The sequence below is a fragment of the Durio zibethinus genome, chromosome 4 (genome assembly GCF_047325235.1).
Source record: "Durio zibethinus cultivar Kanyao isolate XHJ-2024 chromosome 4, ASM4732523v1, whole genome shotgun sequence".
Taxonomy (NCBI): Eukaryota; Viridiplantae; Streptophyta; class Magnoliopsida; order Malvales; family Malvaceae; genus Durio; species Durio zibethinus.
In genome coordinates this window covers 37040233-37053659 of record NC_143165.1, presented here as the reverse complement: position 1 = coordinate 37053659, position 13427 = coordinate 37040233, and the positions used below count along the sequence as shown (strand labels likewise).

The 13427-nt window shown below is 35.6% G+C and overlaps 2 protein-coding genes and 1 long non-coding RNA gene across 22 annotated transcripts; 1 reads left to right on the top strand and 2 right to left on the bottom strand.

The window, feature by feature from the left end:
• LOC111288331 (uncharacterized) lies at positions 1 to 3330 on the bottom strand. 3 transcript variants are annotated; one of them, XM_022879174.2, is made up of 7 exons: positions 2804 to 3190; positions 2598 to 2691; positions 2037 to 2204; positions 1555 to 1816; positions 1304 to 1470; positions 971 to 1120; positions 1 to 552 (listed from the first exon to the last, which is right to left on the bottom strand). In XM_022879174.2, the coding sequence occupies exons 3-7, from the start codon at positions 2067 to 2069 to the stop codon at positions 205 to 207; spliced, it is 960 nt and encodes a 319-aa protein (XP_022734909.2). In that variant the 5' UTR covers positions 2070 to 2204; positions 2598 to 2691; positions 2804 to 3190; the 3' UTR covers positions 1 to 204. The 3 variants fall into 3 exon arrangements, with proteins under 3 accessions (XP_022734909.2, XP_022734908.2, XP_089616317.1); XM_022879173.2 differs by lacking the exon at positions 2598 to 2691 and having other exon boundaries at positions 2804 to 3330; XM_089760191.1 differs by lacking the exons at positions 2598 to 2691; positions 2804 to 3190 and adding an exon at positions 2285 to 2544.
• A 379-nt stretch (positions 3331 to 3709) lies between these two features.
• Positions 3710 to 6127, top strand: LOC149519402 (uncharacterized). Its single transcript, XR_016341863.1, has 2 exons — positions 3710 to 5041; positions 5290 to 6127. It is a non-coding gene; the product is annotated as an uncharacterized LOC149519402 (long non-coding RNA).
• A 298-nt stretch (positions 6128 to 6425) lies between these two features.
• LOC149519401 (GDT1-like protein 5) lies at positions 6426 to 12796 on the bottom strand. Of its 18 annotated transcripts, XM_089760177.1 has the most exons (14): positions 12441 to 12796; positions 12258 to 12325; positions 11037 to 11129; positions 10767 to 10826; positions 10609 to 10656; positions 9952 to 10022; positions 9295 to 9383; positions 9109 to 9145; positions 8921 to 9010; positions 7921 to 7989; positions 7796 to 7840; positions 7636 to 7699; positions 7231 to 7315; positions 6426 to 6754 (listed from the first exon to the last, which is right to left on the bottom strand). In XM_089760177.1, exons 4-13 carry the CDS (start codon positions 10783 to 10785, stop codon positions 7233 to 7235), a joined length of 615 nt encoding a protein of 204 aa, XP_089616303.1. In that variant the 5' UTR covers positions 10786 to 10826; positions 11037 to 11129; positions 12258 to 12325; positions 12441 to 12796; the 3' UTR covers positions 6426 to 6754; positions 7231 to 7232. The 18 variants fall into 18 exon arrangements, 17 of the variants coding, with proteins under 17 accessions (XP_089616303.1, XP_089616301.1, XP_089616302.1 ...); XR_016341862.1 differs by lacking the exons at positions 9952 to 10022; positions 11037 to 11129 and adding an exon at positions 7422 to 7494 and having other exon boundaries at positions 6426 to 6720; positions 11130 to 12325; positions 12441 to 12761; XM_089760175.1 differs by lacking the exon at positions 11037 to 11129 and having other exon boundaries at positions 11130 to 12325; positions 12441 to 12795.
• Between the last annotated feature and the right edge of the window lie 631 nt (positions 12797 to 13427).

Sequence of the window (13427 nt, the reverse complement as noted above, 5' to 3'; positions counted from 1 at the left end):
TCAGTGAAACCTTACCCCTTCAGCATTTAACAGACCCTAATCTCTTGTTTCGATAGACAACTTAAATTAAAAAAAATTGTTGGTAGATTAACCAATAATATACACCTCTCCTTCAGCACACATTAAGGAGAGGCAGCTCAAGAAGCATGTGACCATTCAACACCCAAAACTAAGATAGCTTTACAATACAAAAGTTATGCACATCTAAATCTTGAAACTAAGTTCTCTCTCCCATCTTTTGGGATGGTAAGGTATGGCATTGACAATCTTGTTACCTTGTGGCTGTGGCAACTCATCGCCACCCGGGATCTTCTCATGCCAGACAAATTCATTCTCATTTTCAAATTTACGTAGCATGTCTGCAGCGTCATCAATTTCTTTTCTGAAGATGGTTCTCCATGATTCTTCCCCTGGAACTTTCTTTTTTACTTTGATTAATGCATCACAAAGAACTCCAATGGCAACTCCAACTTGGTCAGCCATCTTTAGACCTTCGGCAAGGTATTTCAGACTTCTTAACTCATGTAGAGCTTTGCAAGATGATATAAATTCCTGCATTGTTCACAGAGAACACTATAGTATCAGCTCCTTCACAGAGGACATGTCTTAATGCAACCATAGGCAACAGCAAAGAAGAGTTTCTCTAGCAAAGAAACGTAGAATATCTGCACTCGTTTCACTCCAATATTAGGAATAATAAAATGGTGCAAGGTATTTGGTGAAGACAGATTATAGGCTTTCTGGTAAATGGAGATCACCAATGAACAGAGTGTAAAAAAAAATCACCATATGTAGGCCAAGTTCATATCAAGTAAAAAGGCTTATCATATCATGTAAAAATTTATGCAATTGATTGCAATTAACTAAGTAGGCAATTCAACTGATAAAACTGATAGAATTTACTTAACCATGGAATAAAACGTTGTCAAATAATTTTCAGCCAAATATGCTAAAAAATACGTGTACAAACCAAGAAGCACGATGAAACATCTTTGTACTCTCTAGTATTTGAATAAAGAATAGCAGTGGCTTCACCAAGTAACTCTGTAATACCATAGTGCAGCTTTGCCAAAAGACCAACAGTAGTTCCTTTTTCTTCAGCCTTCCTTATGGTTATAGCCTGTTACATTTTTATAATAAAATAATTATCAGAGAAAATGAAATTACTAAAGAAGCAGACAAAAATAAACACTTTAAAAACAATTGCACATTAAAGGATTTTTGTATTAAATTTCAGGCCAAGACACCAGGAACTTGGGATAGATATCCTATTATATTGAAATGTGAAAGCCTTAACACTAACCTGTGCCTCAGCCAAGCAAATTAGGCTCATAACAGTGCACATGGATGGAGTTGCTTCCAGTGGCCTTTCCCCAGAATGTGCAGATTGTAATGAGGGAAAATTCTCATTAGTGAGATGCTGAAAAACACCAGCTGCTTCTCTGAAAAGAGTGGCAGATTGCACTAAATCTGGCACAATGCAAAGTAAATAGCAACATTACAAACACAAAACTCATGTAGTAGAAAACTTGATGTGAGAATGTCAGTGCCTACCAGTTGGAAGAATTTCTACAGCCCTCTCCCGAAGCAATGCTGCATAAAGGTAACTGATCATACCAAGCTCATAACGTAAATTATCAATTTGAAAAAGCTTTGAACCCCTCAGGTTAAAGAAAGATGATGAACTAAGAGCGCTACTCCAACAGATCTTAAGTTCTGAAATCCAATGAACAACATGGTGGTTGCTGCTGACCAAATCAACATGAAAAATCAAGTTTTCCAATAATGGCAAGTATTGCTCCAGTTTCTGAAGGTCCTGATGCATTTTAAACCACACCCCCCCCCCCAAAAAAAAAAAAAAAAAAATTAGAATAACTCAAACTTAATCACGTGGTTGCCCTCATAACCAGAGAGGCAACCAAAAGCAAATTTCTGCCAGCAATTATTTATGCATTACAGCCATGGAGATATTGAACTGCAAAAGCAAATGTTTATAAAGAAGTTAAAATGTGAATCAGCCAACATTAAGAAGTTACCCTTAGACAACGAGAAGTCAAGCCTCCAGACATTTCTCTTGCAATAGCCTCAGTAATGGAGCTGCTCTGATTGATGGAGTCCTCAATTACTCTACGCCTAGAGCTCAACTCTTTCAGATGTTCAAGTGTGGCAGAATCACGTGCAGAAAACACATCCTCAAAAACAATCTGCCAATATTGCCAACACATCAATAGCAGCCCTAAATAAAAGTAACCAAAGTAGCAAAATTATCTACCAAGAAACATACATTCATAAAAAATTACATTTCTTTAACCCTGAAAGATCTCCTTGGAAGAAAAAGAAACAAATAAATTGGTACGCTCAATAACAGAAGGCCCCCTGTAAATTCATGAAAATAACAAGAATAAAAAAGCCTTTTACTCAGCTAAATGAGCATCCTTTATAAAATCATTATCATTTTGTCGTCAATTGACAGTCTAATATCAATTTTATGATCAACCTAGCAACATTAAGCCGCAAACTAAGAACATGCCATAAAAATGTCTTCAGGTGAGGTGGTCAAACAAGAAAGTGTTCATTTCATATAAGACATAATGCACCTTGATCCGATTTAGATTCTTTGCAATTGCCTAACGGTATGACAAACTGGGCAAATTCTTTCCTTCCCACGTTAAAGGGTTAAATTCTAGATCACTGTCATCAATTATTTCCAATCAAAATGCAAAAATTTTTCGATAAACTTAAAGCAGAATCAAAAGAGATCATAAAACGAAAAAATTAGGACAGCGGAAGAGAGAAACATAACCTTCCTGGTTTGGAGCTTTGCGGGCTGAAGATAATGCAGCATCATCTTCAAATAAGCAAAACAAAATCCCAAAAACACTTGTCTTATTCTTCTTCTGTAGACCTTCACATAATCCCAGAAAATTGGATAAAAAGAAGACAGGAAAAACCGAATTCAACAGAAAAATAAAAGAAGATCCAAATTAATAGAGCATAGAAAAGAGGAGTGAAAAAGGGTAGATGGGTGTTTTTCCTTGCGTAGTTATTAGTTATTATAGCAGTGAATCAAGAGTTATAAATGTGACAAAGGCCATAAACCAATCATTTTTTGTGCGGGTTGTTATCAAGGCATTTTCTTCTTGGCTTCCTTCGATTCCTTCTCTGCCAAGATTACAACAGAGATGCCGCAGCACGAGTCTTCGATCGAGAGGGCCCCGCTGGCCTCCCGCGGAATTCATGAATCTTATCTTATGAACTCCTCAGTGGGTCCCGCTGACCCAGCAACTTGATTGAGATTTTCTCGCGGGGATTTGGTAATTCACTCAATAAAGTTCCTACATTTAAAAACGGATCATTTTAGTGCTTCATGCAAGGGACTATTTTTTTATAACTATCCGTGTGAAATTAACCTCTTTATGAAAATAAAAAAAAAATTGCCAAAGTGAAAGAATTTGAAACTATAGCAAAAGGTATAAGGTTGATGATTGAAACAAAACAAACTTTCTTTTTTGGCACTGAACAAAAAACAAACTTTTAAATCCTCTTTTTTTTTTTTTCTCAAATTGCTTTTAAAGTTCAAGTCGATTAATACTCGCTAAAAAAGTTTCAATTTTTGTTAGAAAATAGATATTTTGAATTTCCATTCTTGTATGTGATAATTGATGCCAACTTTTTATTCAAACTTTCAGATAATTTTTTGTTTATTAGTTTATGCGCTTTGGATTTTCGTTTTTTACCCCTTCTAAAATGGTCATCATTTCAAATATTCTGTGTGTTTATGGCCATATTTGGTTGAATTTGTTAATATAAGAGCGAAATTTTACGCTGGAATATAGTGCCAGAGCAAAACTGATAGTTCTAAAATAGTGCAAGAGCAACTGATAAGGGGCAAATCTCTGATTTTCGTTACCCTGCACTTGCCTTAAAAATTTACTTAAGGGAGAAGTTTTTCTTTTCCTTTTCCCGTTGCAAGGGTATTAGTTATTTTTAGCATCCTTGAGGGGTTTTTCCAATGGGATAATAGAATTTGATCATTGTGTTTCGCTGCTTTGCTAGTGAGCTTCTTCTACATCAGCTACAATATCTTACATGCTTTATAAAGTTCTGAGGGGCTTGCTCTACAGTGAGTAAGCAAGCCTATCAGATCCTGCAAAGTTTGCTCAAATGAGAATGTCAATTAAGATTCTAATGTTCTTTTGGGAGAATGACCATAATAAGTGTCTCTTTACCCTGCAAGGGATTTATGGCCGTTAACCTCTGTTAATTTTTGTATGTTTTCTACTTAAATATATTTTGGGTATGTATATTTTGTCTTATCTGATAGATTCTGGTAATTCCACAGGTGTTTCTGTAATAGCGACTTGACCGGGCAGGGTAAAAAGGCTTTTCTCCTCCCTCTTTCTCCCATTCTCATAAGCTACTTTTCTAAATGCATGGCCATCAACCCATCACCAACTGTTACTATGCTGTTGAGCGCATTTTGCACGATCGGATAATAAATTGAATATTTATTTTGGATAATTTAGCAAAAGACTATCATTTTTTGACCATTGCATTAACAATAACTGATTCCAAGACAATGTTTATAGGCAACCCAGTGTGGGCCTCCAAGTTTACATGAGGGAATTAGCATTCATTTGTGTGAATTTAGAGTCATTTATGTTTCAATTTTCTGTCCGGTCAGTTTAAGATAACTAGTGTGCTCAATTTTGTGTTTTATATGTACGTATATTAATTCACTCATCTTGTTTAAATACAGAAGAATTCTACATCTAATGTTGAGCTTTCTTTGGTCAAATTCAACACTTATGGATCTTACTGTGGTATGTTGTTTGCTCAATTTTTTTTCAACTTGAAGTGGGTTATTAGTCTCGAACCTGCATTTTGTGGAAAATGTGGTGCTATATGCAGCATGCCTAGTACAACGTAGTGGGTGGACAGAAATGTTGATATTTTCTCACAATGGCTGTTGCCCATACCTTTTTCTGGTGGTGGTTTCAATGATGCTGCTATTGCTGAAGGGCTTTCTGAAGCACTGATGGTATGGAATATCAATCTTTTATGTGATTTTAAGAGCATTTGTGCAATGATTTATTCTTTCCAATTGATAATTATTTGTGAAAGTCTTCTTTTTTAATTCCCTTATTATTTGTCTCCTTAAATTAGATGCTTCTTCCAACAAGGACATTTTACGTTGGTTTTCTGAAGATTTAAATTTCACCCAAAAGTCTGTTTACTCAGAGACATAATTTGATTATAAGGATGCTGTAACTCTGCATATTGTCACAGATGCCATCAAGGTTTTAGGAGAGCAATCGAGGGAAACCTTAATGCAAGAATTATTGGAGCCTGAATACAGGCTTCACAGCTACGACAGCAGCAGCTTCAGCTTCCAGAGCGGCAACAAAACAGCAGCTCTCCCAGCTGCAACAACAACAGCACCTCTCGCAGCTGCAACAATAACAGCAACTTTCACAACTGCAGCAACAGTCGCAGCTTCTCCAGCAACAACAAATGGTTGTCAGGAATGGGTCCAGCTTATGTTCAAGGTCCAGGCTGGTCACTATCAGTTTCTCAGGGGCAAGTTTCATCACAGGCCCCAACTAACATGCCTGGAGGAGGCCTTATGAGTTAATCGGCTACACTTTGGGAATTGCCGACTTATTTAGAACTTCGTAGTTCTGTAGGGCTTCTAGAAATTACAAAGCACCAGTCTTTACCAGTATCTTTAGTGGCTTGACATGAGCAGGAGTTGTGTAGTAACATCTAGGAAGCAGTATTTTATGTACCGATGGTACCATCTAACATGGTATCTCGTGTTCCATTTAGAATTTGCTGTCATTCATTTTTCCATTAATTATTCCATATGTCATCAATAGTGACTGATGAGGTGGGAGGAAACAAAGGCTTTGGTGATGAAATGACATCTATTGATAAGGGATTTATAAGTTACTTTCTCATCATCTGATCTTGGGAAAACTTATATTAGTATATGGTTAGTAAGGGAGATTAGGTTACATGATTTCATTTTGGATAGACAGATAGAGACACCTTTCGAATGTCATGCAGTAATTGAGCCATTAGTTGTTTTGATGATGGACTTTAGGACTAATGTGTTTTCATTGATCATAGAAATGAATAGCATCGATCCAAGCTCAAGTCTCAAAAGAGTGAGTGAGTGATGTTTACAGCAAAGGTAAAGCATTAACCTTTTCTTAAAGTGATTTAAAAAAAAAAAAAAAAAAGCTTTCAAGAATATGAAACCACAACTGCACGGCACTCAAAACGGGATTTTGGGCATCAAACCCCATATCCCATGCTCTTTGAACAAGAGAACAGAGTTGAAACAGCGTCTTTATTCACCCTCCCTATTTAAAGCCCCTCCTTCCAGAAGAGATAAAAATGTGAAGTAGACCTGAATAAGATAGCAGAAAGTTATCTTAATAACTAATTGTCCACATGGTTGGTGCGGTGATACTAACTAAACCACCTTTTCTTTTGTTGTTTTCATTGTTAGTTTGTACATCCAAATATTGTAAAAAAATAATAATAATAATAATACGGTTATGAGAGTCGAACTAAAACGTAGAACATTGACATTGCCAATGATGAAGCCAACATCACATACCTTTCATTCTTCAAATATATTTAACTCCTTAAGTTCACTTCCAATGAGCTCTTGCGCACAATCAATAGTCCACTTGGAAAATGAGAAGAGTTCTGAATGTCAACACATAGAGTTAGCGATCCCTCCCTGATTGCAGCAGCAGACACAAGGCAATCATTACATACTATAGACTGGGAAGCATCCAACAAAAGGATATGCTTGTGTGTGCGTGCACTAGTACTTTTGGGTAGGCAAACACATTCTTATTCCAAGACAAAACTATTCGTACTCTTGCTCTCAACAATAATGGTGCATTTAGAGTGAAAGATGAAGGCTAGTTGAAGTATGTACTGTCACACATCTATCGATCCGTGTAAGAAAGAGAGCATCATGCCCGGAATGAGAAGATAAAGAGGTATAAAACTATTATCTATGTGATACCAAAAACAACGGATCTATTTGGATTTCAGGATATTCACTTGGTTTATGTGAAACATCAAAGCATTCATTGAAAGCATTCCTCAAAGTGCAAAATAGAAAAGAACATACCCCCTCCTCCCCCAACCAAAACCCTAAACTCCACTCTAATCAACAGTTCTCTCGACATAAAAAATGGCACTAACCATTAGTAAGTCATCAAGACTCTACTGTTGATAGGAAGGATTGGATTCCAAAAACAACGAAAAGAACTCCACCCGAGAGTGCAACCTGCATCAAAATGACAAAACTTGGTTTTACAAGTTGCTCAAGAAGTTAATATGCACATGGACAACTATGGCATGAGGGGAAAAAGAAAAGTATCGATCTGGATTACAATTTTCTCAGATATCTGAGATGCCAAGCTCTTTCCTCCAATGACAGCAGCACTGGTGCACAATGCTTGTGCTCTAAAAAAAAGGAAACAATACTAATCAACTTATACAAAAGAAACCAATTATGTGAACATATATACAGAGTAGTTACAAAATACAAAGCAGAGATAGCATTGCTGAAGTAAATAAATGGAGATATCAAAAGGTATAACTTACACAATGCCACCAAGAACCACACCGAATGGGTTCTCATCTGCAGCCAAACCAATGGTAGCAAGCTCTAAAGATAGTAAAATACTCAGTCCAAACAACGAAGATGCAATAGTAGCTTGTTGCGGAAAAGACAGAAATATGGAGTTCATGTCATAAAGTTTACCTGGCTCTTATCGCCCCATTCACCAAAAAAGGTGATGGAAAATGCCTGCAACATAGGGACAGCCAATTTGTTTATGTAAATGGAGGTTTATCAAGATTCAAATTGATAGGTTATAGAAGTTAAACCTTTAGAAATACGGAAGAGAAGAACTGTGCGAGAAAGGCCCGCCTCTCCTTTTTCAATTCATCATCAGCCTGGGAACATAGGAAACAGTCGAATGTCTTCAGAATCTTAAAAATGTTATTGAAAACTACAACTTGAAAATATCAAATATAAAGCAGGCCATTAATTCAGAAGCGCAAGACAAATAAAACCATCACCGCTACCATGAGCAAATACTGACTCTGATCATGGAACAGAATTTATTTCCCAAATCATATACTCAGATTCAGGAAATAACCCCAATAAAGTATACAACTGCTAAAGAAATTTCTTTCCAAGACAATTCACAACAATTCAATTAAAAAAAGTAGTATATGATTTCAAAGAACCATCAATATTTTCCACAATAAAATTTGGCAGGTTCAATGTTTTGCATCCAGGAAATAGAAAAGCTTGTTAATTAAAAAACAAAGGAAATAAACTAATGTTGAATGTAGAGGTGGCAATTGAGGGGATCGGGTGAGTTATTTACGCTCATATAAAATTTTGGGTTCCAATCATTTTGGGTTTCAAAATAGATTGGTTCAAGTCATTGACTTTAAAAAATTGATTCAAATGAAGTTGAGTTGAGGCCATTTATATATAAATATAAATATATATTTATATATATTATATTTATCATTTTTAATTAAATTGAAGTTTAAACGAAAAAAATAATATATATTTTCCTTAGTTCAAGTTTTGCGTTATTTCAAGTTTGAGTCGATATCAGATTCAAGTCGATTCAGTTTCGAATCATTTTGGATTCAGGTTGATTCAGGCATTGGTTGCTTACTTTTAGAGTCAATTCAAGTAGGGGTTATGTTTGGGCAGGTATTTCAGGTCTGGTCCTATTTCCAACTCTAGTTTTATGCCTGATACACCCTCAAGGAACGTAGTTACAAATTTATGTCCTATTAGTAAATCAAATGCATTTTGATATTCTAATCAAATAAGTTCGACATTGAAAGAAAACATGTTCACCAAGATAACACTATCCCATTTTGTGAAATATTTGTTGCGTAACTTACTGCCCTCCTTTACTGTTCCTGTGTTACCGTTCCAGTCAGCATTCTAGTCACACCAATAAAGTAACATTAAACCAAGTCAATTTTTTTCATCAGAAAAATTATTTCCATTTAAACATCAGAAAATTCATTAAAAAAACCTACCAGTTTTGCTTCAACCTCAGCCAGTTCTTCACCCTCCCTGTTGAGGAAACATAGTAAGATCGCAACATGATCAATTTACAGCAAAACAAAAGATTACCCTACCTAAGCATGAGAAAGAATAGTCACGCCCATGCAAATGATATAAGAGTAATGAAAAAGACTAAAAGAGATGATAAAAAGCATTACCCATTCTCCATAAATCTATCCCATAAAGACCAGAGCCCAAATCCAGAGAACAGCACAGTTGTTATGTGATGTGTCCATTTCCTAGAGATCTGCATAAATAATAAAAATCATACAAGAAGAAATGAGAGCATCTTTCATACAGCTTTAAAATTGTTACATGTACATGAATCTGTGGTACATAATTAAATTCGATTAAATCAATCATCCAAGCAGACCGAGCTTTGATGTACGTTCAGAACAAAGGGCCTTACACTTTTGCACAATAGAGTTCAACAAAATCACAGTTACTGATAAAAACATACACTACAGTGGCTTAGCATCCAACTATCCATACTAAGTCTACATCTGAATAAAGAATGCTCTAAGATTTAAGTTCTACGAGAGATTGAAGATTTACTGTAACTAATTCTGGTAATGGAACAGGTCAGGCAGTCATTCCCACCAACCCACGTAGTACTAACTTTTCACACAGTTGATAGATAGGGCAATTAACGTAGAATGAGAATTCTCATATGGGAATATTCAAGCAAGAAGCTGAAAATCCAATCAAAATTATCCAAAATCTCAATAATCAAAATCTTAAATATGAAACATATCCATATCTCATGAACCCAAAGCCTCCTAGCAACTGAAATAACATAAGTATTTATAACTAACCCAAGAACCTCGTAGAGACCCAAAATGCCAGATACAAGGTTGAAGCCTAATACTTGGAAACATCCTCATGCCTGCATTTAGCCATGAAAATCTTCTAGATTATAGGAAAATGTTCTCACAGCAATTCTAGTTAAGATAAAAGGATGCCACATCTATGCCACTAAAAATCAACTCCCCTAAACTAAGGATTTTAACTGCCAACAGTACGAACCTCATCAGAAAATGCCACAGGATGTTGATGAAATTATGGATGCTGGAGAACAATATTCTATCACAGATAGCAGCAGCATCAATATTTAGACATTTTATATAGCTATAAGTGGGCAGAACTATTTCCACACTGAACTATCTTCAGTGCATTTCATAACATGTAAATTTACAGAATAGGGATCAATGAATTTGACTTCAGTTCGGCTCTCATCCTAAAGATATAGCTACCCTCCTTTCATCCTATTTGGCTATTTTCCAGGCAAAAATGACCAAGAATAAGTTAGTTTTAGTTTAGTATATATTGGCAGGAATAGTTTTAGTTTAGTAGATATTGCTAGGAATTCCCCAGAGCAAGCCTTTAGTGTGATCGTTCAGTTCCTTCAAAAGAAATTAAAATTGATTCACATGCAGAAGAAACCTTTGTTAAACAGCAATCAGACCACTTACAAGATTTGGAGCAGCCCAGCCAACAACAGCAGAAAGAAAAGTCATCACCTACAGATGAAACATTTCAAATAACTGTGAGGCTCAAGAAAACAAAAAAGGTTAACAAAGTGAACCTGAATGAAAAGGATGTGAGAGGAGGAGAAAAACAAAACACTTACAATTAAAGATGCCAGGCATCCTAACAAGACAAGTCTCCTTGGATGACGCATTGCCAAGATCTTGGAACAAGTAAAATGCAAGATTTTAAAAAATTCATTGATCAAGCTATTGCAGGAAAAATGTAGTCAAAGTGGAGATTTTCAGCAAACCACAGTATTAAAGGAATAATATAATATTTAAGTAAAAATATGAAAACCAATATATCCTAAAAAAGAAGCATGAAAACATGATTAAGGTAAAGCTACAAAACGAAAGAGGTGCTTTCTTACATTTAAGTACATATCATTATTTGTCTTCAAAATAAGGATGTATTAGTGACAAAATTAGTACTCTTAAACATCATGCATTTCAACTATAAATACCTGTACACTCCAAGAACCAGAAAAAGACATTAGCTTTCTACAGCTTAAACCATTTGCAAAGTTGTCAGTTCCAAAACAATCTATGCTCCATGTCTTCTTTCATAGACAAGGCTTGCTTAGGTTAAATCGGTAACTTGAGTTACAATGATAAATAAACAAATTATCACCACAGAAAAAGTAAATGAACAAATATTAAAGATAACACTCACATGAGAAAAACATCTTTACCACAAAATATTCAGCTAATGATAATATTGTTTCTTAGAAAAAGTTATTAGAGCCAAAAAACCCTTCATGTCCTGACTGGTCAAAGCATGGCAATCAGAGTACAGTAGGCCGAAGAGTTACAACTTATATGGATGAAATTGATATGTAGCACCAATATTTTTCTTACTTTAAAGGTCTGCTTTTCTCTTTTTGGTACATATGGGGCATTCCAACCTTGGACATTAATCCTCTTAAGGAGAGATAACAACAAATCCAAGCCTCGGTTGTTAAAGTTTATTTCAAAGCTACTAACTAAAGCAGACGTAAATAAGCATGCCCTCAATTTGGGGGAAGGATGGATGGAGACGATGCGGGCACATATTTGTTTGACTGGCCAGATAGTTTCCGGGGTTACCTCATGTGAAGCCACAGAAATTAACCAGCCATGTAAATTTTGGGGGAAAACTAAGACCAGGAAATGGTGGAATAATAAACAAAGGAGAATTTATTCCTGTGCAATCTGGAATTTATTTCTGTCCTTTACAACCCATAAAATTTTCGACCTTCACATGCCATTTCCTTCTAGCAATCTTTTAAAATTTTATTACCCAATCAAACTTGTGATAAGTAGATGTTTAATCTCTTGCTTTCTTTTACACATACACACATATACACAAAGAAAAAGAAACTTTATTACATGATTAGTGTTTCAAGTTTAGAACATATGAATTGTTGTAAAAGTAAGGTAATTATTTATTAGATACCATCTACAATTCAACTTTCGTTTCCACTTTCAAGTCCTTGTCAAATCAATATAAAATAGTGAAATTCCAATGTCATAAATATAATTAAACCAACCAAACAGAAAAAGAAGAAAAAAAAAAAGAGAAAATCAAAATCAGGACATAAGCATTGACTAACTGCGGCAGCGAAGAACGTCTTGTCGCCAATGTGCTATAGCACAGTCATGGCTAGAGACTTGGAAAAGCCTTTTCAAAAAAAAAAAAAGTGATGATTACTTTATGCAAATCAAAACTAAAACAGAATAAGAATAAAAAAAAAAATCATAGTCGAGTCTTTAATTGGAGTTATCAGAAATTTTACTTCCACAAGTGAGCTCATGATTGCAGTTGCAGAGAGGGATGAAAGAGGAACCCTAGATTTTCGCAGTTATCAGCGTTTATCTTTTTTTTTTTGCATTAGGAAACACTCTCTTATCTCTCTCTGAGTGAATTCAAGCCCGGAGTTTGTGACTCGGGCTAGGTCGTTGGGATTTCAAATCATGTGATGTGCCCAAAGCAGAAACTAGAGAGACGACTAGCACGAGTTAATAACATTAAAGAAAAACGTGTCGTAAAAAGAGAGTTTATTTCTTAGTGCGTGTTGTTCACTTCTGGCACGAGGGAATCATCGTTCAAAATAACCAAGAGGATCCCGATTGGGATGGGTCGATTTAGCGGCAGAGGCAATGGCGTTAAGGACACGCCACTTTTATCGCGTACCAAACAAGTCGGATTCGCATTAGTTTCCTATACATGACGCTGGTTGGACTGAAAAAACAGAAAAACATCTTTGGATTGGGTAGCATATTACATGATCAATTGGGCTGACAATATGAAGCCCAAGTTAGCAAAGAACAGTTGGAATTGCTGGACCTTGACTGGATGACCTCTTAATTACATATAGCCCCTTCGTACTAAAAAAAAACCCACTTTGGGTCAATTTATTCAGCTATTACATACTCAACCACTAATTTTATATATATATATATATATATAAATATATATTATATTAATTTAGTACCTTGTTGAATTGGCGGTATTATGAGTTGTTATCCATTTTGTTAAGAGAAGGATAAACTTTTACTTATAACTCATCTATTGATATAAAGATTGTTGAGGTGCATTTGACTACGAAATATTATGTGTTGGCCAACTGCACTGCTCATGTCCATGTTGAACTAGACTGCTCGCTAGCCAGCCTGCCCCTGCCTTGCTATTTTCCATTTTTGTCTCCTTGTTTGTTCTGATCTTCTCCTTTGATAATTGAAGGCTAGTAGTTGTTATTGTCGTCTTGCTCTCGCTAGACAAT